This window comes from Protopterus annectens, chromosome 14.part0, assembly GCF_019279795.1.
Source record: "Protopterus annectens isolate FY-2018-M chromosome 14.part0, PAN1.0, whole genome shotgun sequence".
NCBI classification, from domain to species: Eukaryota; Metazoa; Chordata; order Ceratodontiformes; family Protopteridae; genus Protopterus; species Protopterus annectens.
The window spans coordinates 495,692,518-495,715,509 of record NC_056748.1 but is presented as its reverse complement, the minus strand read 5'-3'; the positions used below and the strand labels follow the sequence as shown (position 1 = coordinate 495,715,509).

Below are 22,992 nucleotides of genomic sequence, written 5' to 3'. Positions count from 1 at the left end.
AAAACTTGATAAATATCCAAAAATTTACTAAACATTTGACTGGTATGGCTGGCCCTTCTGGAAAAAGGAGGTACTTTCTGATGGGAGGGTACTTGCAAGGTGAGAATGGTCATAAGATTCTAGGGTCCTGCAATATCTACGAACATGTAAGTAAAGAAGCTGAAGATGAAAAATGATCCTTTTAACTGTGAACAAGGAGAACAACCTACACATTTTGTGCCTGAAACCTACAACCAAAACTGGGAAAAAAACAGATGCAAAAAGCATCAAACAAGTGAGGCAACAAAGTAGTCCAGAAGCCTTCCATGTTATAAATTATCCAAATTAGAAGCTCTTGAAGACCAATAATTACATGGGAAAACAATTTAAGCAAAAACATAAAATGGGTAGTTAAGACTGCTCGTGCTAGTTAACTATGAAGCACTGTAGGCCAACTCCACTTAAGCAAGATATAACGAACAATACAACATATAACAGGCAACCAAATGAAGACTTTCTATACAAGAGGCAACAGACAACATGCTTTGAATCAGAAATAAAACATTTCTCATTAGTGTTCAGCTGACTGAAGTTCAACATTTGCTGGGCAATGCTGCATCACTGAACAAGAAACAGTCTGCAATGTTGGTATGACCAGTCCCAACTAAAAATGTATATACCGCAAACAAAAAGAAGACACCTATTAAGAAAAAAAAAAAAAAAAAAAAAACAACACAAAAAAAAATGCACACAAGTTAATAAGCTTAAAAAACTTAGATGGGACAATCAATGGAAAGTACTCCATGACCAATACCATTACCTACCTCCATGAACAACTGCAGGAGTTTTAACAAGATTCATTTTTCTTACTGCACTGGATTGGCCTCTATTTGCTGCCTTGTAAGCTTTACTAGACCGAACAGACTTGCACTTTTCTGGGGAAAACTGGGTCTGATCTTGCTGGACATGACTAGGCAGTTTCAAAGATAAGGCACCAGTTTCCACCGTTTGACACATCTTTAAAGTATGCTGGTCCAAAACAAGTGTCACACGTCTATCTGATGAACCAGAAGAGACAGAGCCTGAAACATTTCCTGGAAGAGATTTACCTTCCAGAAGCAAACCTTTTTCCATTTTAGAAACAGCAACAAATGCACTACTTTGCTTTGCATCATCATTCAGTTTTACTTCAAGGCACTTGAGGTCATCAGTTACATTCTCAGAGATCAAAGAATGAGAAGAAATTTTCTGAGTCAGAGCAGCTTGGTTCTCTGACAAACTGCAGCTTTTTCCCAAATGATCTCTCAATTCTGGGGTATTCCTGGTAGCCAATTCAGAAGGGTCATTTGATATATTCCCAATGGGAAATGCAGTATCTGTATTTTGATGCTTACTGGTAGGAGATTCAAATTCCAGCACTTCAACCAGGGAAGCAGCAGTATTTACGGAATCCAACGTTTTAGTCTCAACACCTGACACAGACACTTTTGACTTGCACAGAACATCCAATTTAGCTTCTGTTGATACAGTTGGGATTTCTGCCTGAACTTCACAGGCAGTTTCTTGAGCAGCCAGCACCTTGACTTCTGGTTCATTCTTGATACCGGACTTAGTTTCAATGGTCTTATCAAAGGCAAAGTGTTTCCAGGAATATGAAACTTTAGGTTCATGCTGGTTATTAACTTCTGTAGAACACTCATGGTTTCTAACCTGAACAACCTGCTCCAACTCTCTCTTTTCAGTAGAGACAGACTTATTCAGCACTGAAGTGCTTTCTGGCATCTTTTGGATGGATACCTGTTCCTGTGTAGAGATGCCAGGAGCGATAACACCACTGTCAGACCAGCAAGAATGCAGAGGTTTACTGTCCAAGACAGTAGTAGGGTTTACAAAACTTTGGCCTCGTCCACTTAGAAAAGGGATAGCTGCTTTCTGTACTAAGTTGCTCTGTGGAGAGGGCATGAAAAAGTCTACTGGATTTTGTGAGGGCATAGGAACACTAGGCCAGAATGGTTGTGTGTATGGTGCATGTCCTGTCTGGGGAACAGCTGTACCCAAACCAGGGTCATAAATCATAGGACCACCAGAGGGCCACGAAGGCGTTTGCAAAGGTGCAACAGAAGTAGACTGGTATGAACTGTAAGGATAGGCATTTGCATTCACTGTAGGTGGAGGTAAACCTTGGTAACCAGGAGGTGGAATGCCAGGCCAAACAGGTGGTGGAACATTGCAAGGAGGTGCACTTTGAGGTGCTGTCAAATAAGAGGCTGCTGTAGGTGTACCAGATGAAGGATAAGCATACCCAACAGGATGGACAGGAGCACCTTGCCCAGGGAAATGGACACTCTGATGAATGCTCGGAACACAGGGTACTGGATTAGTTGATATAGGTGTTGAGCTGTGGGAATCAGGAGGCTGATGAAATAGGTCACTAGACTGTTTTTGTGGAACTTGACAGAACATATTTGCAACAATCTGGGCACTACTTACTCCAGTTTCAAAGGAAGGAACAGCACCGGGTTCAAATGTGTGTGCAGACATATCTATCAGATATGGTTTTTGGGACCCAATTTTATCATTAGCTCCTATCTGCTTGGCTGAAACAATGCCACATTCTGGCACAGACAAACATTTTGGTGACCCATTTCTGTCATCAGCTTTTATCTGTTTAGTTGGACCTGCACCACTTTCCGTTACAGATGGACACTTCTGTGACCCCTTTTTGTCCTCAGGCCTTACCTGCTTAGTTGTAATTGTAGTTGGACAGCTGACTATTAAGGATGCACACTTCTGTGATCCTCTTTTGTCTTCAGTCCTTAAACCCTTGGGTCCATCTTCTGGTACAGCGGAGCATTTTTGCGACTTGTGCACATCTTTAGTTTGCACTACTTTTGTTGGAACAATTTTTGCATTGCTTCTTGGGACAGTTAGGCAAGGAATTTCTGCTAAGCCATCTGGCAACTCTGGAATTACAGGCCACTTTGACTTCCGAGAGGTACAGTCTTTCTTGCTATCATCATCAGCAGGCTTTCTCTGCTGCATTCGTTGTCTGTACTGTTCAAGGCTTAACATTTTCGGCTTAATCTCTTTTGGAAAAGTAGAGACCTCTACTGCAGATGTTGTCTTGCAGGTTAGGTATTGTGCTGCATCACTTGTCAAAGGTCCAGAAAGAACTTCACTTAAACTACAGCTCACTGTATTACTGGTTACCTGAGGACACACAGATTTTGGAGACAAATCATTACCTTCATTTGTGTGCTTCATCTCAGATGTGGCGCTTTTGTTTCGTTTTTCCTCTACTGGATCATATTTCTGTGTAGCACACCCCTGTATACCATAAGATGAAATATCACTTCTACACTCCGGTGTTACTCGTTCTACTGCTGTACCTTCAGTATGCTTATGCGTTTCATACACAAATTTACTCACGGTAGAGCCACCACTTTTCATAGTACCCACCTCGTCTTCCAGTTCTTTTCTAGGTCTGCATTCCTTCTCTTCCATATTCTTGCTTTCTGTTTTTTCTATATGTTTGAGAAAACTTGACTTAAGTGTTCGATTATTTGAGCTTGCCTGGTTTGCTACAGAGAGTGACCCTGAACATTCCTCTTCTTGGAGAAATCCCTTGGTACTATTCCTGTTTGGAGGACTTAGAGACTCAATGCCACAATCAGGCTGTGCAAAGCAAATTTCATCCACCTGCTTATCAACAATCACTGGCTCTTTTGTCTTCTGTTTTTTTCTACTTTTATCATATTCAGTAGGTATATTTTCTTGTGGCCGTCTTTCTGATGCTTGCTTCGCCTTGACAGTTTCATTTTTATTCTCTTCTGCAGAGTGCACATTATCAGGTCTGAACAAACTGCCACTATTTACACACTCCACTGAAGGCTTTGCATTCTCTGTTTGTTGCCCTTCAGAGGAGTGCAGGGATTCACCCTGCAAGGAAGCAGAAACAGCAACAATTTTACTAGAAGCATCATCTCCTTTTGACTGCATGACCTGCAGGTATTGCTCTGACAAAGTTGCTGTCCGTGGATTTGAGAGCAACTCTGTACTGCTTTGTGAACTCCCAAGACTTTTCAGTTTAGTTATTTCCCCACTGTTTTGGAATACACAGTCTTTCTTTAAAGGCAATCCAATGACGCCACCATTTCCACTTTCCCTTTCAAAGACCTTTTCAGGACTGGTAGTAGTCTGTAATGATGTAGGCACCAAATTAATTTCATTTTTTTTGTGATCAGAGCTCAGGTTAACTGCATCTATGCTAGACACATGTTTTAGGTTAAGCAAAGGACCGCTGTTGCATTCTGGAACCTTATGTTCTTCTTCCTGTACATGTTCCACTTTATGCACAAGGGGACCAGTCAGTTCAAATTGCTTTTTAACAGAATCCTCCTTCACAGACAAAGGAGGCAAACTATAGGAATGAATATATCGAACCAATTCATTCAGAGCAATTCTTTCTTTGTTTATGATAATGTACGGTAAACATTGTGCTGGCATCTCATCACCTCTAGCTGCCTGTCCACAGTCCGCAGAAGTGTCTGATTCAATGTCTTCAGTCTCTGAACTGGAGTTTAGTTCAAGGCTACAAACTTCCTCTTCCTCTCCATCACTGCGCTGCTGGGTGGGCATTTCCATAACCTGAAGTACAGGAATTTTCCTTGAAGCTCTGGCACAGCTTTGTCTCCTTGTTACTGCTCGATCAAATGAGCATGAGAAACTGTTGCTCAATCTTCCAGTGGATGGGGCTTCAACCTGAAAATGCAAATACATTACTTATGTAGCGACAAAAATTCTAAGTCCCCCCTTCTAATGACACTAATCTATAAAGTATATAACAAAAATACAGACAAAGGGCTGGAAAAATGATAGTCACTTGCATATTAGTCATATGGACATGTGCACATTTACTTAATACAACACACACAGCTATGCAGACAGCTACAAGTGCAGAAGGCCAGGTGTGAAATAACCCACACAGCAACCCAAACAAGGTCATCCCAAAAGAAAAAAAAAAATGCTCTCTTCAGAAGAATAACAGCACTGTCTGAACAGCGTCCTTGCACAGCCACACCCACAAGTACAGAATAAGGAAATCTCAACACAGGAGAAAAGGGATGAACCCCTCTGTGCAGCTGTGGGAACAGTGATGCACATACTTAAAATACAGTTTAATCCAATGCTTCCACCACCACTCACTGTATCGATCACCACTATTTTTCTCGACCATATTAGAATTTAAATGCAAACTCCCATATTCAAAGATACCTGTACACTTGGAGATGCATGTGACATACAAGCTACATAAAAGCACTCAAATGGAGCTTGCTTCTTTCTTCTCTACCCACCAATGAATACTCATCTAGGTGGAAAATGATACTCAAGAAATAACACTGACAGCATACTATTAATGCAAAATTATACACAAAATAATATTTATTGCTCGACTTGGGAGAATCACCCACACAGGACAGGACATTCCTTACCACAGAGAAATAACCTTTAGTGCTGCAATAACATTTAATACATATATGACCTCCTTGAAGGGTCTATGGATGGGCTGAACCTCAATCACTGCTAAAAGGATGGAAGGAAACCAAAGACTGTTCCAGTTCAGATGGCCAAATCCTGTGCAGGCTCCTTAAAAAGGTAGGCAATCTTCCACCCATGGCTGACATGCACATCACGTCCTCACTTACAGGCAATATCTGTTCAGTGTGTACTAAACTGCCAAGTGATCACAGCACCAATGTCTGCAACTAGGAAATTCTTGAAGCAAGCAAGAGAAGCAACTTCTCTGATGAAGTAAGCTCTGGCAGACACAGATGAGAAGAAAAAAAGGGAGAGTGGGCTTCAATTAAGAAAAGCGGGTGGCTGGCAGCCCTTCTCTCCTTGGTGAGCAAGCAGCAGATGTTGTCTTCCTGAACTGGTGTGTCATCAGGTTGCCAGTCGAGCAAACTTGACCCTTTCATGTTTAACTGCAAGCATCAGAACATTAACCACATGGGTTTGTTTCAGGAATAAAAGGGCTCCATTACCCACAAGTTTTGGTTGCTGAAAAAAAATCACAAGACTGTTCAAAGTGGGCAAGAAAAAACTTTCAAGGAAATTAGGCCAATGATGTTACTACTTTGATCTTTAAGATACCATGTGCAAGTACTGTGACCAACAGGAACACAGTGCCCTCCTAGAAACAAGCCTCAACACTGTAAAGCCAACATGCTCAAATAAGGATGGGTAAACAAAATATCAAAAGTGCAGGTCTCATTTTTGGAGGGGAGTCTCACTGGAGGACAGAGATGCAGCAGTCCCTCAAGGGATACTAAGGTAGCCTGTACTGGGCCACCAAGTCTGCCAACCACCAGGTCATGATACAAAACAGCTGCATTAGGAACATGGAATAATTTAAAACACTACATAAGCAAGGCAAGTCAGAATCACCTTTGGGTTAACTAAGCTGGGCAGCACAGGGTACCACACTGGCCAAGCTAAAAAATGCTTTACTCAGGGGAACTGACTTACTACATAACTTCCCAATAGCTTCTCTTTTTGGGTCCCTATTCTCTGCTGCAAATATCCACCCTGTCTGCATTAAACCATTTGTTTTCTTTACCTCTCCAGAAAAGGCAGGTGTGGCAAAATAGCCATGTAACCTTAAACTTGAGTTAGGCCTCCCTCTACAGTGAAAGAACAGCATTAATAGTCTTTTATAGTCAAGATCATGCAACTCTAAGAATGGGTAACCACTGAGAAGTTGGGTATCAAACAAGGCCTAAATTGTTTTTTTTTTTTTTTTTTTAAGATATGAAAGGGAAGTAGGAAGACTTAAATGTCAGAATTATGACATTGTCAGAATCACTGCCCATATAATGCCAACTTCTACATGACCACCATACCAGAGCCATTAATCAATCAGCACCCTGCTCACAGTCAAGTTAGCACTCCCTGTTCTTCGCAGAGGACTAGCCCAAGTGAGCCAATTCTGCTTTAAACCTCTTGCTGAAGGTGCTTTCAGAAACGGACTGGTGAAAACCAAGACTGTGCAGCTAAATAACCATTTTAGCACCAAACAGCAAGGTTCAACAGAAATTATCCTGCCAAATCCTGACCTAATTTTCCCCAAGGAGGAAAATTAGTAAGGGGGGGGGGCAAGTTTTAGAAAGAATGGTAAAGTAAAGGAGGAAACCAAGGGATGTATCACTGATTAGTCTCAGTTAAACACATCCCAAGACAAGTTTGGCTGCCCCCCCCCCCCCAAACTCCTATATCCTCAATCCATTCTCGTCCAAACTGGAAAAGATGTCTAGCCAAAGTTAGAAAAACTTTACCCTAGAGATTCGTTAACAGGTTTACAAGCTGAAACATCTAAACTTCCCTACTACATGAGGGAGCCATAGCACACACTACAGGCAGAAAACAGCCTTTTAGTCAAGGATGGTCCACGTGCCCAGAAAGGAAGGCACACTGAAGCCTATACTGGATTATCAAAATTATGCAAATATGTTTTATTCCTAGAGTTCTAGAAAGTTGACCCTTTGAGGCCTTTCAACACCTATGCCCCTGACAGCATTCCTGGACATTCTATACCCCAAGGATGCACGTCTGCATATTTTCTCTGACAACGACTACAGAACGTTTAACGTTCATAGCAGGATGATGGGAAGGGGCATTACCAATTTGATGTCTTGTCCTTAGGTCTGCCTACTGCACTTATGTTTTTCACCAAACGCCTGGCTCTAGCAATGTGTTTTGCTTAATGCAGGTCATCTACATTTATCAATTTCTGGATAACCATTTTATGCAAGTACACTGTAGAGGAGATCCACAAGACCATGAATGTTACTCTTAAATCACTGCACAGAGCTCATGCTCTCCATCTGTATGAAAAAATTTAAAAAATGAACAGCCTGGTCTTTTCAAGGACCCTGAACAAAACCTCCAGAGGTTTTCTTGACAGAAAGCAATATTGTAGACAGCCTTTCCCCGATCATAGTAAGGGAGGGGGGGCATTTTAAATGCACTTTAGACTCCCAGTCCAAGCAGTAGGCTTGACCCTCTGTGCACTTCCCATTTCTCTTAGAGCAGATTAACAAACATTGTTTGTAGGCGTACCTGTAAACAAGAAGTGTTCTGGATTTTACCAAAGACTGGTGTGAGCTGTAAGTATATCATTTAGCCTCACCAGAGAACAAACTGTTGAAAATGTTTTGCTGCAGGAAAGCAATTTCATCTGACTGAAAGAGGACTGCTTTCTCCCTTAAATGGACAAGTGCTTGTTCTTTTCCTACTGTACATCTTATACTCTGGGTATGACAGAATATCAAGGAAGATATGCAAAGACATCTTGATATCTGCCTTTTAACCCAGGTTTTTCCTAATGCTTTCCTAAAATACAAGATTCTTCTGCAAGTGCCCATCCAGGGACAAAGATCCAAACAATGCCCACATGGCACTAATCTTAAGACTACCTTTTCAAGATGGGCCTCTTAGAATTTAAAAACGTACATGTTTAAGTCATCTCACCCTACCATGTAGTGGACCCCCCCCCCCCAAAAAAAAAAAAAAAAAAAACACACTGCTTACACTGGTCTGTAAACCAAGTTTCTGAAAGGGGTATTGCATCATAACACCAGTAAACGCAGTCTCTCCACCATGGGACCTCAACTAAGTTCTTAACCTCCTATAAACCCAGTTGCTTCAGCCCCCCCCCCCCCACACACACACACACATTTTTTTTTCTAATCCTAGAAAACAGTTTCTGGTGGCCGTTACTTCTGCCAGAAGAATTCAAAGTCATGTATGTACTAGGAGTCCTTTTTATATTTTAAAACTACAAGGCATCTGTTCACACAAGTCTCCTTTTCATGGGGAACTAGAGAAGTGCGTCGTAGGAAAATTGATGGATTGATGCTGTCTTTTCCCCGCCAAGTCTCGAAAGCAAAGGGAAGAGAATGATGCACTTAAAAAAAAAACGTAGAAGATAGTCTCTGTGTGCCCTTAGTAAGGGGCATGAAAGGAAAACAGTCAGTAAGCAACCCTTTCTAAACAGCTTGTTCAGAGGATTTATTGTTGTTCTATCCATGGGAAAAACACTGCAACCTAGGCGTGGAATCTACAACCAAAGTAGGGTTTTCCTCAGCCATCTGGAAGGTTTGCTTTCTTGATTCGCCTTTTACAGCCAGAGTCTCACTGCCATTATGCCTACAGCCATCCTACAGAGTATGACCACAGCAGTAAAGAGTATGATGAATGTACACTTGTGTCAGGAATATGCCATAAATGTAGATGTTATAGAATACATTCACTTTTTGTGGTATAAGTTTCCCCTCCTCCTTCCCTCCTGTATCCTTTCCATACTCCCCATCCAAATTTCCCTCCCAGGCCCACATCCTAATTTATTTTGTTTTCCTTCTTGCTCTGAGACTGGGAACTTCTGGTTTCAGCCAGTTGCTTGGTGAAGGGGGGGGGGGGGGTGGGCATATCAAGGAAGAAAAATCTTTAAGAGGCGTCAGCTGATGCTTCTTACACCAATGATGCTCAGTGCCCTGAAGCTACTCAGGGAAAGTAACAGATTTTTATTTTTTGGTATGAATTTCTTTCAGTTTCACAGTCTAATCGCTTGTTTTTATTTATTTATTTTTTAGGTAAATATGACTCATTTCAAATATTTTACTGTACCTTACTGTCTTGGTTTCTTTACTGAAAACATTCTTAAAAAACACAATGCTTCACAGCATCTCATTTTCACCATGGCTTCTAGTGTACTTTTCTAGCAAGCAAATTCTCTCTAGTACCATTGCCACTTACAAAATTAAGTTTTATATACCACCTAGACAATGACATTTGTCTCCATTAGAAAGCAGCAAAACATGAATACCTTTGTACTTGCACATGTCCTAAAAGCCACATGATGGTCTACAAGTGGGATCTCGCGTTCTGGAGGAGTCCGAGACAAACACAATAGTTTTCTTAACTGGGGAGAAAAGATAATGAAAAGAAACATCAAAAACCCAAGATCAAACCTGCAAATTCTAGTAAATTGATTCATAGATGTGCTATCTGGTCAGTAATGTCCAATGTAAAGAACCAGAAGGCCAGAAAAATATATATATTTTAAGACTTAAGAAAATAAAGCACAGCTGACTGCAACTACAAAAATTTAATCCAGACAAGTCTATTACAAAGACCTACTTACAGTAAGCTTGAGGATGGCAAGGCTCGTTTGTGGGCACCAACAAATTTCATAAAATCAACTTCAAAATGGTGCCTCCCTTACTCAACTGCTGTATGCTCCCAAACTCAGATTAGTGTTAGGCAACCACAGCAAATACTTTTCACATGTGTAGATGAAACGCAACTTAACCAATGAAATCAAACAGAGCTGGGCCAGAAGAGAGTTATCCTTCCTAAATGTCTTTAGGCCTGTCCCATCCTAAACAGATGTATAATTCACCCTCTATTAAAGTTATGATTATGTGAGGTAGTGCCAGCTGTGCCAGGAGGATAGGGCAGTGCATGTATAACTTAAGGCAGCATAGCTAGCTCGGGTTTTGTGAAGAATTACGTCATCTGAATATCCAACTGATTTGTACAGATGCTTGTTAAAAATATATTTGTAAAGTTGCTTGTGTAAAAAAAAAATGTATTAATAGTAGGTCTTGCTGGACAGAAAAGAAATATACAAGTCAGACTATTGTTGTAACTGATGAAATGCATACATTATAACAGAGGATGCTGGAAGAGAAGGAATTACTTCAGCCAATCTTAAGAAAAATAGCCTGATATTAAATGACTTTGTTTAGGTCACAAAGATTTCATCTCACAGGTCTGAATGCAGCCACAGACGTAATATCTGTGAAAAGCATGGGCTGGGATCCTGGTCTATTGCCCTCAGTGGTGAACTAATTGCTACCTTGGGTGCCAGAGAATGGCTTGTTTAGTTCCTGCAGGAAGGGATGGAATTGTTTTGCAGTTTTCATATGCTGTAATAAACCTTAGCAAAGGTTCTGCGTGTGTATTGCAACACATCAGTGCCAGATCCTGACTCAGTTTTTAGTGACAGGGTAGTGTGGCAGCTACAGTCAGATGACCAAATGTGATGTCAATCTGTAACCAACACTGACACTGTATTTGAATACAAGTGTGATGTGGAGTGCACTGTTTCTGGACCTGACAAGACACTCATCCACTTTCTTCTGCCTTCCTGTAAGTAACTAGGGAACAGTACTCTTCAGTTGGTTAAAAAAATATTGTCAGATTAGCTAAATGTTTTTTCTGCATCTGTTAAGAGACTTTCCATCTGGACTGTTTATATTTCCTGTGATTGAAATTTGTGTTTATTGTAAACAGAGATTCAGTACTTTCATGTTTTCCTTTATTATTTATTACATATATCTATACCTTTCACTGTGGCTGGTAATTTAGAAAATACTTTACCTTTGAGAGTACTTGAATTTATTTAGTGGCAATGTGGCTCCACGTTTCTGAAAGTCTTGCCAATTGATTAGACATTAAAATTAATACTTGTATAAATGGTAGTAAGTGCAATTGGGTAACCCTGGTAAGAGCCTTAAAGTAACTAGCTTTGGGTTTTCTGGTGACAGCAAATCTACCTTACGGTCCGGGTGGAGATGGCACAGTCAGCTGTGCCAACCTTTCCAATGTGTATGTGTGAAAATCAAATCTCAAAGAGTTACTTTGAACAGGGATACTGACCGCACTGATTTCACAGTGAGGGTGGTGAAGGACTTGGCTTGGAACACCCGGCTTAGTACTCTGCTCTACAGAATTCGGTGGGAGTCTTATTTGGGGCCTGGAGTAGAAGCCCAGCCTCAGGACTAGCGTGTGCATTCCCTTTGTGCTCTTAAAGGAAAACTGTACTTTGTGCAGAGGTCTGCATCTGAAAACACTGCATATTTTTCGCACACTGAACGCTCTCCACTGGAATCAGTGGCGAGGATACAATAGTTGTGTAAAAATCTTACCATAACCATATATGTCCTTCTCTTTCATGTTGCAGTATTACAGGGTGTGGGATTTCCTGCCTTCAGGTGACTTGTACACTGGCTCCGACACAAAAGCTTCAGGTTGGCCGCTGCAGCTGTGTGGGACGTCACACATAGGGCCATAAACCAGGGACCTTAAGGATGACGTCTGCAAGCACAATCCTCAGAACTTGAAGCTAAGCAGGCAAAGTGGATGGCCCAACAGGATAGGCTGCCAAAAGTGACATGAATAAGGCCCTGTGTCTCTTCTGTAATGGAGAGGTGCATCAGGGATCAGTCAGATTGGTAGAATCTGTGAGGGGGAATGGTGGGTGGGAAGAAATACTGCAACATGGAAGACCAGGACATCTATGATTATGGTAAGATTTTACACAACTACTCCTATGTTGCAGTATTCTTGGTGTGGGAGAGTACCACAGCTTAGTCTGATGAAAGGGTGGCGGATGCAGAAGATGATTCCACAAAGCCTTGTAGGATTGCCCTGGCAAATCCTGCACATGCTTTGGAGATATAGTCCAATTTGTAATGTTTGGTGAAAGTGAGGATAGTGGACCATGTAGCTGCTTCCATAATGGAAGCTGTGTCCATGCCTTTTTGGAAGGCCATAGAAGTGGCCACTGCTCTTGTGGAGTGTGCCTTAACCCCAACTGGATGGGTTTTTCCACGGTGTGAGTAGCAGAAACAGGATTGGTGACTGCCTTACCCAATGCCCTGGGGTGGAAAGATACAAAAAGTTGTTTGGATTTCCTAATGTCTTTAGTCTTGTCGAGGTAAAATCTCAGTTGCCTGTGGACATCTAGGGTGGTATCCTCTATCCCTGGCTGGTGGGAAGAAAGGAAAAAAATGGGTAGGTGAATGGATTGATTTAGACACAAGTCACTGACTACCTTGGACATGGAGAGGTTAGTCCTCAGTGTGACCCTGTCCCAATGAAAGATGGTGTAAGGTGAGCATGCCATTAAGGCTTGTAGCTAGGAAACTGTTCTGGCAGAGATAATAGCCACTAACAGTACTGCACAGCAGATTGGCTGTATTAGGCAGTTCAAATTGGAGCTGGATGAGTTTTTCCAGGATAAAGTTCAGGTCCCATGGAGGAGGGATAGGCTTCTTAGGTGGTCTGATGTGTAAGACCTCTTTAAGGAAAAGTTTCACATGTAGCCTGGCTAACAAAGGAGGCTCTAGAGGTAAGCAGGCAGATAATGCGGAGAGGTGCACTTTCAAGGATAAATAGGAAAGTCCACCTTTTATAAGTTGACACATATATGAAAGGACTAGGGGAGGCGTCAACCTCGTAAGGGTCCCTTTCCTGTCACAGCAAGGTATGATTTTCTAGTAGTGGGTTTCCTGGCCTCCCTCAGGACTGACAGCATGTCCTCTGAATAGTGGTGTCTGAATGGGGTTAGTAATTTATCACCCACAGGGTCAGGGATAGCATTTTCAAGTGTGGGTGTAGGAAAGTTCATTTGTCTTGTGCAAGAAGGTCCACCTTGTGGGGTAACCTGCAGTGATTGCCCTTTGCTAAAGTGTGTAGAAGGGGGAACCAGTGCTGCCTTGGCCAGTAGGGAGTCACTAGCAAGATTTATGGTTTGTCCTTCCCGATTTTCAGGAGGAGTTTCTGAATCAGACGGAGGGGGGGGGGGGCATACAGGAACTTCTCCTCCCAAGTGAAACTGAAGGTGTCTACTCTCCAGGCTTTGGGGGGGGGGGTAAGTCTTTATCCAGAAGGTCTGCAGCTGCCTGTTCTGGGGGGAGGCAAACAGGTCTATTTGTGGAGTGCCCCACCAGTGGACTGTCTAGGAAGACAGTCCTGTCCAGCATCCATTCGTGTTGTGGAGAGGATGTTCTGCTCAGGAGATCTGCTTGCTTGCTTGTCCTGCGAAGGGATGTAGCCGGCCTGCAGGGATAGGATGTGCTTGGATGCTAGGTGCCAAATTAGTAGGGCTAGCCTGCACAACTGGTATGCTTTGGTACCTCCTTGTTTGTTGATGTACCATATTACAGTGGTATTTTCTGTCACTATCAGAAGAGGACCTGGTAGCAGTAGGGTATGAAGGATTGTGGACCTAAAAGAACTGTCATCTCCTTTACATTGGTGTGTTTGGTTTTCATGGGAGGATGCCACTGGGCTTGGACTCGAGTGCAAATTGGCTCCCCAACCCAAGTCCGAGGCATTTACATGCAATATTTGTGTGGGTTGAGGGGGCTGCAGTGGAAGCCCTGGGTTTAGCTGTACTTGTTGGATCCACCAACTTATTTCCTTCTTTAATAACACGGAAGAAAGGGATAACTTGTTCCAAGTGACTCTGATGTTGTGACCAGACATTTTTTAGATACTATTGCAGTTTTCGCATATGCATTCTGGCCAATGGTATCATGGGAATAGCTGCTGCCATCAATCCCAGGAGTCAAAGGAATTGCCTTGCAGTGACTGCCTGGGAGAGCAAGAATTCCTGTAAGTGGGACGTTAAGAGAGAGAACCTTGTCCTCTGGAAGAAAGGCTTTAATTTGTTTTGTAATGATTCTGCAACCTAGGAATATCTTGTCCTTGTCTGGGTTCAGGGAGGACTTCTTGAGGTTTGGGGTGAACCCTAGACTTTGTAGAAGTGACACAGTGAAGTGTAGATGTCCTAAGAGGGAATCTTTGGACTGTGCTAGGATAAGGATGTCGTTCAGATGTGGGTAAATCTGGATTCCTTAGATCCTGCAGAAGGCAATGGCTGGAGCTAGGCACTTTGTAAACACTCTTGGGGCAGTAGATAAACCAAATGGCAAGGCCGTAAATTGGAAGTGCGATGATGGGCCAGAGAAAGACAGGAAACGTCTGTGTGAGGCCCTGATGGGAACGTGCAGGTAAGCATCTTTTAGGTCCAAGGTGACCATGAAAGCATTTGAGGGTATGAGGGGTAAGAGTGGGAAGTGACAGCATTTTGAAGGTGGATACCTGCAGGTAAAGGTTTAGGAAGGCGAGATCCAAAATGGGTCTCCAGTGCCAGTCCTTTCGAGGGACCAGGAACAGATGGGAGTAGAATCCCTTTCCTTCTTGTCCTGTGGGAACAGGCTCTATTGTGCCTTGTTGTTGCAGGGCTGACAGAATTTGTGGAAGGAGATGGCATTGCTTTTTGGGGGGAGAAGGAATGCCCTTCCAGGGGGGAATATGATTCCAGGATAGAAAGTATCCTTTTTGAATAATAATGGTTATACCCATTGGTCTGTGGTGATTTTTTGCCAGAAGGGGAGACCGTGAGTAAGGTGAGCTGAGAGGGGCAGATGCGCAAGGCAGCCAAGCATTATTAGAACCTCCCCTGTCCTGAAAGGGTTGATTAGGCTGAAGAGATGGGCCAGGATGAGAAGGCAGGAGAATGCAGATTAGGCCTAACAAAGGTAGTCTTAGCCGGCTAGTTCCTATAAAGTTTGGGTATAGGGAATACCAGAAGATGTTTAATACCCTGTAATTCTTCGCTTTTCTCTTGCAGATTCTTAAATAGGCCTGCAGATTGCTTCCCAAAGAGGAAGTTTTGATTTAGTGGGGCATCCAAGATTTTGGACTTTAAGTCCTCTGGGAGATTCTGTAGTCTAAGCCAGGAATATCTCCCAAGGACAGATGCTGATGCTGCAGAACGAGCAGAAGCTTCTGCAGCATTGTAGCTGCATCTTATGGAGTGTCTAAGCCACTTTAGTGCCAAGGATAATTTGGGGGAGATATCAGTTTTAATGGGACCGTCAGGAATTGAAGCCAGCATAGTGGTGGCTTGGGATACTAAGTCCAGGGCATACTTGGTCATGTGAGTTTGATAGTTAATGGCTCTGAAGGCCAAAGTGGAGGAAGTGTACACCTTCTTGCCTATCCTATCTCCATGGATTTGCTATCTTTATCAGTGGGCAATAGGGAGGCAGAAGGTAACAACCTAGACTGTTTATTAGGGGTAGTGGCAATCACTGTGCCAACAGTGGCTTTATGAGGAATTTTTGTTCCTCTGGCACCTTGTAGAAGCGGCCAGCGTGCTTAGGTGCAGGAGGCTGCGAGTCAGGTGTTCTAGAGGCTGCAGTAAAGGCATCCAAGAATGCAGGAAGAACAGGGGGTACAGCTGAAGGGGAGGGTGACTCCACTTGCAGCAGTTCAAAGTATATTTTTTGGGTTTCTGTCATTTGGCAAGTATCCCATTTGAAATGGTCTTTCATTTTGGTGAAGGTTTCACCAAATGTAACGTCTTCAGGTGGAGAATCCCCTACCACAGAATCCTCATCAGGAGAATAATACTCCTTGGGAGAAGCAATCTGGGATGCATAAGAGATGGATTCATCAGAGGAAGAGTAGGTGGATTCATGTTCTTCCTCAAGGAGGGGAGCCATGGGAATGGAAGAAGCAGAGGGAGGCCTAGGGCTTAGCAGAGGCAACGTAGTTGGGGGTGAGGCAGAAGGCCCAATGGCCATAAATGCCTGCATAAGAGAAGAGAAGGCCTCCCAGTCTGGATGGCCTTCAGAAGCAGGTATAATAGGTTTTGTTTTCTGCTTCTTTTGGGTTGGAGTCTGTCTAGAGCTGGGTTTGGCAGCAGCTGTATCCGAGGTCTGGATCGTGGTCGAAGGAACCACCAAGTCTGCACCCCCCCCCTCCCGACGGCGACAGGTGTCTGAGAAAGCTCCGTGGATGTGCCAGTCGGATGTGCATTGGCCTTAACAAGGGAGGACGATGCAGCCGATGGATCTACCGAACGCTTAACTCCTACATCGGTAGCTGGCGGGGCGTCCAGGTGCGAAGTGGCAGGTGATGAAGGCCTAGGCATCTTGGCCTTCTTATGCGGAGGTTCTTGGGCGGCCTCCAAAGCGGGATCCATCCCGAGAGGCAGCCGTTGGTTTTCCAAGTAAAGGTTTAAAGCTGCCAGACGACTACGTAAGGTCTTAGGCACAAAAGGTTTACAAATACGGCAGGCATTATGGTCATGTTCCGAGCCTAAGCAGAAAACACATTTATCATGGGCGTCCTTAAGGGGAATTTGGCACCTGCATTGGCACTTTCCCTTTTTCCCCTGACATCAGCTAAGCTACAGCAACCAAGCCTAAGCAATGCGAAAGACTGGTAAAAAAAATTAGAAACGCAAAAACCCAACAGGTTACTTATCTAAAGTCGACCCGACATCAGAAGAGCGACTGTACGATGCGAGGTAGTCTGCGGCTGAAAAGTTCTGAGGATTGTGCATGTAGACGTCATACTTATGGTCCCTGGTTTATGGCCCTACGTGTGATGTCCCACGCAGCTGCAACAGCCAAGCTGAAGCTTTTGTATTAGGAGCAGACATACGAGTTGCCCGAAGGCAGGAAATCCCACACCAAGAATACTGCAACATTGGAAAAGGACACTGAGGCTTCTTGATCACTGGCCCAGAAGACCGACACCACCGACGTCTTTTCACAACACAAGATATACAGCAGAGTGATACAGGTTCAACTCTGCAGTGACCAAACTTAAGCTAGTTGTCAAAGATTAAAATGAACTCCACTCAGTGAAAATGATTAAACAACTCTCCTAAAACCTCGAAAACTGTAAAGGAAGTCACTAGTCGATGGATAAGTTAAAAGATGTAATTTAATACTTTAAGCTTCCCACAAGCTTTTCGTCAGCATAAATACACCAACTTAATCAGAAAAAATGGAAACATCACTAAACACCTTCCCCTTATATACAATTGACAATTACCATTAAAAAAAGCTAATAAGTAACCTAATTACATTTTACTAAAAAATGTAGAGACTCAGACATAAAAGTATTAAGCAGCAATAAAGATTTGTATATACAGTGGCTTTGAAACAATAATCTGCTACTAAAAAAACCTAGCATGTTAAAATGTAACTATACAAGAAAGATATGCTTATACATGTTTAAACATTGTAAACAGACTAACCTTAATCTAACAACATTCGCGGATATCTAAACTACCCTCTCAAATACCTCTGAAGACAGGTCTAGCTCAAATCTATTAAAAACCATCTCCACACTAAAACACTTTTTTACCCTGACTGAGGTAAAAAGTTTTCTATTAAGATGGAATTAATAATAATGTAATAATAATAACAATGAAGTACAAAATCGACTGGTGGAACTAGTCTGGAATTATAAACTAAGGGATAAGAAAACTGAAAGGGAGAAGAAAACTAAATAAAATAAATTTTAGAAATTTTACCTGTTTAAGCTCCTGAGTCTCAACATACATGTTACGGATAATCTACCATTAACTCCTGGGTAATGGCAAGCTTCCAATCTCAGATGCCAGATTAATTCCCTAACTTAAAGGATTAGGGAATCCGCCCCTCCCCTACCATCTAACTGAATTTGATTAAAATGAACACATACTGCCAAATGTGAGGAATTCAGAAATCTACATGTCAGACATACAGCTACTAAGAGGGTGTTCTTTGTAAAATAAAATCAAAAGTAACTGACTATTCAAATGGAAGAAAATACTGTCTCCAAAATGAGGGGGATCCTGCGGGAGAATTAAAATCAGGAAAATTTCCATGCAAAGCATTACTGAAGACTAGTTTCAGGAATTCAACCTTCTCAAAGGGTCGACAATTTACAGCTAATTTTTCCACTTTTTTGTTTCATGAATAGTCTGTCTATAGTGCCCATCACCTGCACTAGATACCCAACAGAAATCTAAAACACAGACTAGGTTGTAAGGCAGAGCAGACGTCATTTATGGGCTCAGTACGTTTATCTCCGTTGGGACAAGGAGGAGAATCAAGCTGAAGTGTCCATGACTGTTCCCCTAAAGAAAGATTATTTTTGTTTTTCAAAATTTGTAGCTCTTGGTGTATCAAGATCATTCCATTAATAGCAGCCACTTCCAAATCCACATAAGAAAAGTTACATTCTTCAAAGTAATTAGAAGAATAAAACTGCAGTGGCAAAAGCTTTATAGTCACAACACAAAGTCATCTATATGGCAGACGAAAAAAAACAGGAATGATACTGGTCCCCGCCCCCCCCGCCAGGCGAGTACAGCCCAGTCAATCTGTAAAAATTCTCCTTCCTGACCTGATGTCAGTTCATAATGTTGTGCCAAGTGCAGTGATGCATTTGCCCGATCATAAACTACCTCCTGATCTTCCACAATCATACCAAACAAAAGTTCCACACCTGATAAGTTCCAAACCTGATAACATCCATGGAATGAATTTAACTTAGTTTGACAAATAACGGCCAAAAGGAGATGCACCTATACACAAATACTGCCATGCCTCACAAATACGCTTAGCTCCGTTCTGACCAATGACAATGCTTGGTCCCTTCTTTTCTGCAATGTTGCCACTTGTGGTACACCTTCTCTCTTGTTCTCTCTCAAAAAAAAAAAAATAATTTTCATTGGTTGTATAAAGTTCCTTCTGTAAAGCTCTGCAAACAGTGTGAATATTCAGCTTTAAGATGTCTCCATGATGCATGTAGTGCTGAAATATGTTACATCACCATGCGCCTTCTAGGACAGGTGATTTATGAAGAAAAGGATGATCTGGGTTCTGACCACAGACACACAAAAACAGCACACAAGATACGGCATACATTTTCGCCACATTTTCGTGGACTTTCCCTACTATACTCATTACAAGCTTTTACTGTTAAGATTATAAAATTGGACGCTAACAAAATATGTTTATATAAGCTCACTGCTGGAATGGATACAATGCTGCAGTGATTGCATTTTCACAAGTCCACCCTTGCCCACATTTTAACTCAACCCCAAAGTTAAACTCCCCAGAAAGTACAGTTTTGTACCTACCATAAATGTAGATGTTAGAGTGTACACCCTGCTGCAGTCATCACACTTGGGTTATCCTGTCGTCAGGCAGTCCCGCAGTCCGCCTGAATTCCAAAGTCTTTGTCTGGCGTCAGTTGCTGTCGCTTCTTTCCGGACGTCAGTGCACCAGGGGTATATATGATGCATCCAACGCCATTTTCTTCAGTTTATTGCCCCAGATGTCAGGTGCCCTCAAAAAGGTGGTCAGTAATTAGTACCAATCTAAAAAGTTTAGCACAAACAACATCCCTCCAGCTATAAGCAAATACATCACAAAGATATTGCAAAGATTTAGTTAGTTAGGTCAGAGGGGATGGAGGGAGGGTAACCTGGACTGCAGCAGGGTGTACACTAACATCTACATTTATGGTAGATACAAAACTGTACTATGTTCGTGTTACCCTGCTACAGTCATCACACTTGGGTAGAATCCCAAAGCTAAGGATGGGAGGAGTAGTCAGAGGGTTAGAGGAGGCTAGAAGGCCCTGCAAAACTGCAGTGGTGAAGCCAGCTCTAGTCTTAGTGGTAAGTGGTAGTGTTTGGTGAAGGTGTGTACTGAACTCCAAGTTGCAGCTTCCAAAATATCCTTGGTTGGCACCCCCCTGAGGAAGGCTGTAGATGTAGCTGCTGCCCTGGTAGAGTGGGGCCTTATGGTAGTAGGAACTGGTTTTCCATGATGGGTATAGCAAAAACGAATGCAATGTCTTATCCATTTGGAAATGGTCTGTTTTGATATAGCCTTCCCTTGTGAAGCTGCAGCATAGGATACAAAGCTTGCCAGATTTTCTGAAAACCTTAGTTTTATCCAAGTAGTAACGTAGTTGCCTGTGAATGCCCAAGGAGTACAGGAGTCTTTCTCCTTTGTTCTGTGGATTTGTAAAGAAGGTGGGTAAGTGGATGGTTTGATTTAGGGCCACACTGGATACCACCTTAGGCATGAAGGAAGGATTAGTTCGTAGAGAAACTCTGCCTTGATGGAAAATGAGGAAAGGTTCTACTGCCATTAGTGCCTGAAGCTCTGAGACTCTTCTGGCTGAAGTTACTGCTAGCAGCAGGGCAGTCTTCCATGACATAAACTTTAGATCAGCAGAGAAATCTGGTTCAAAAGGAGGTAGCGCAAGTTTTTCCAGAACAAAGTTAAGGTCCCAGGTTGGTATAGGTGCTCTCCTGGGGGACCTAATGTTTTTGGCCCCTCTGAGGAACTGCCTTAGTAGTGGATGTGAAAATGAGGGTGGATCCGTGTTAGTGGGCTGAAATAGCTGAGGCGTGGATTTTGATAGATGAAAAAGAAAGTTCTTTGTGCAACATCTCAGTTAAATACTGTAGAATCAGAGGCATGTGAGGCTGAAGGTTATTTTGACCTTTAGCTTGGTTCCAGGCGCAAAACCTTTTCCATTTGCCCGAGTAGGCCTTCCTGGTGCTGGGCCTCCTAGCTTCCAGAATAACATCCATAACTGCTGGAGGAAGAGGAGCTGGCTGATTGCTTAGGTGATTTGCCATTCAGCCAAACTTAAGGTTTTGAGCTGGCTCTGTAGAATCCGATTGTCTTGCTGTGTAAGCAAATGAGCAATTTGTGGTAAAATCCAAGGTGGGCCCTGGGCCATATTCCTTAATAGTGGGAATCAGTGCTGGCGTGGCCAGTCTGGGGCTATGAGTATCATTCTGGGTCTCTCCTTCCTGACTTTCAGAAGAACCTTTGAGAGAAGGGGCAATGGAGGGAAGGCATATACTGTCAGGTTTTTCCAACTGAATGAGAGTGTGTCCACTTTCCAAGCTTGATGGTGAAGTGTCCTTGTACAAAATTTTGTTAGCCGATAGTTTTGGGGGCTGGCAAACAGGTCTATGTCTGGGTGGCCCCATTTTTGAGGTATCATTGCAAATACTTGTGGATCCAGTTTCCACTCGTGGGGAGCCATGATGTTTCTGATGAGGTCGTCTGCCAATGTGTTCTTTTTTCCTGGCAGGAACTGAGCTTGTAGCTGAACTTCGTAAGCCAGTGCTGTGTTCCACAAGGTCATTGCTTGCCTGCATAGAGGGTAGGAGTGTGTACCCCCTTGTTTATGTACCACATTACTGTGGTGTTGTCTGTCCTTATTGTAAGCTGTCCTGGATGCAAGAGGTTCTTGAAGGCTGTCAGGGCATTTTGTACAGCTAGCATCTCTTTTTGATTGATGTGCAGATTCCTTTGATCTGCAGTCCATATGCCTTCAATGCACTGTCCTGCCATGTGTGCCCCCCAGGCATAATCCGATGCATCTGTTGTCAATCTGCCTGGCTGGGGGCAAGGTGAAAGGCTGACCCTTGTTGAGGTGACATGCCTGTGACCACCATAGAAACTCTTGTTGAAGGCAGGGAATGAGAGATATCATTGTGTCCAAGCTGTGGCTGTGTTGACCCCATACGCTTTTTAGGTACCACTGTAATTTCCTCATATGCAGCTTTGCAAATGGTATTAGTAGAATGCAAGATGCCATGAAGCCCAAGGCCTGCAGAATTTTTCTTGCAGGGAGTTGGGTCTTTGTTGCCATTGTTTTGAAATATTGAGTCAGTTGAAGTTTGTCTGGCGTCAGATAAGCCTTCTGGGCCGTTTTATTCAAGCTGGCACCCAGGAATGTCATATTTTGTGAGGGTACTAGTTTTGATTTATTTTCGTTTACTGTGTACCCTAGGCAACTTAGAAGATATTTTACAAAAGCCAGATGTTGTAAGAGGACGTCCTTGCTTTCTGCTTGGATGAGGCAGTCGTCCAGGTATGGGTATATTTGAATTCCTCTTTGTCTGCAGTATGCAATTACTGGTGCCAGGCATTTTGTGAAAACCCTGGGCACAGTGGATAAGCCAAAGGGCAGTGCAGAGAATTGGTAATGGGTTGAACCTGCAATGAAACAAGAGGTATCCTCTGCAATTTTGTCTGATAGGGACATGCAGGTATGCCTCCTTGAGGTCCAACGTTACTAGCCATGCTTTCTTGCCCAACATGGGAAGAAGCTGCTGTAGCGTTAGCATCTTGAATTTGGGTACTTGCAAGAAGGGGTTTAGAACTGAAAGGTCCAGAATTGGTCTCCAGGCATTGTCCTTTCTGGGGACTAGAAAGAGTCTTGAGTAAAATCCTTGGCCTTGCTCCCGTGTAGGTACCAGTTGAATGGCTCTCATGTCCATGAGAGCTGTAATTTGTTTTTGTGCCTCTGCCCATTGATTTTGTGGCAGGTTTG

At 42.9% G+C, this 22,992-nt stretch overlaps 1 protein-coding gene across 4 annotated transcripts in view; it reads right to left on the bottom strand.

Moving 5' to 3' along the window:
* PPRC1 (PPARG related coactivator 1) overlaps positions 1-22,992 on the bottom strand; it is a 310,188-nt gene that overhangs the window by 222,835 nt on the left and 64,361 nt on the right. For all 4 annotated transcript variants that reach the window (XM_044056258.1, XM_044056255.1, XM_044056256.1 and 1 more), the window contains exons 4-5: positions 9,863-9,958; positions 804-4,740 (exon numbers count right to left, since the gene is read on the bottom strand). In XM_044056258.1, coding sequence (XP_043912193.1) covers positions 804-4,740; positions 9,863-9,958 — 4,033 coding nt within the window. The remainder of the gene's footprint in view (positions 1-803; positions 4,741-9,862; positions 9,959-22,992) is intronic.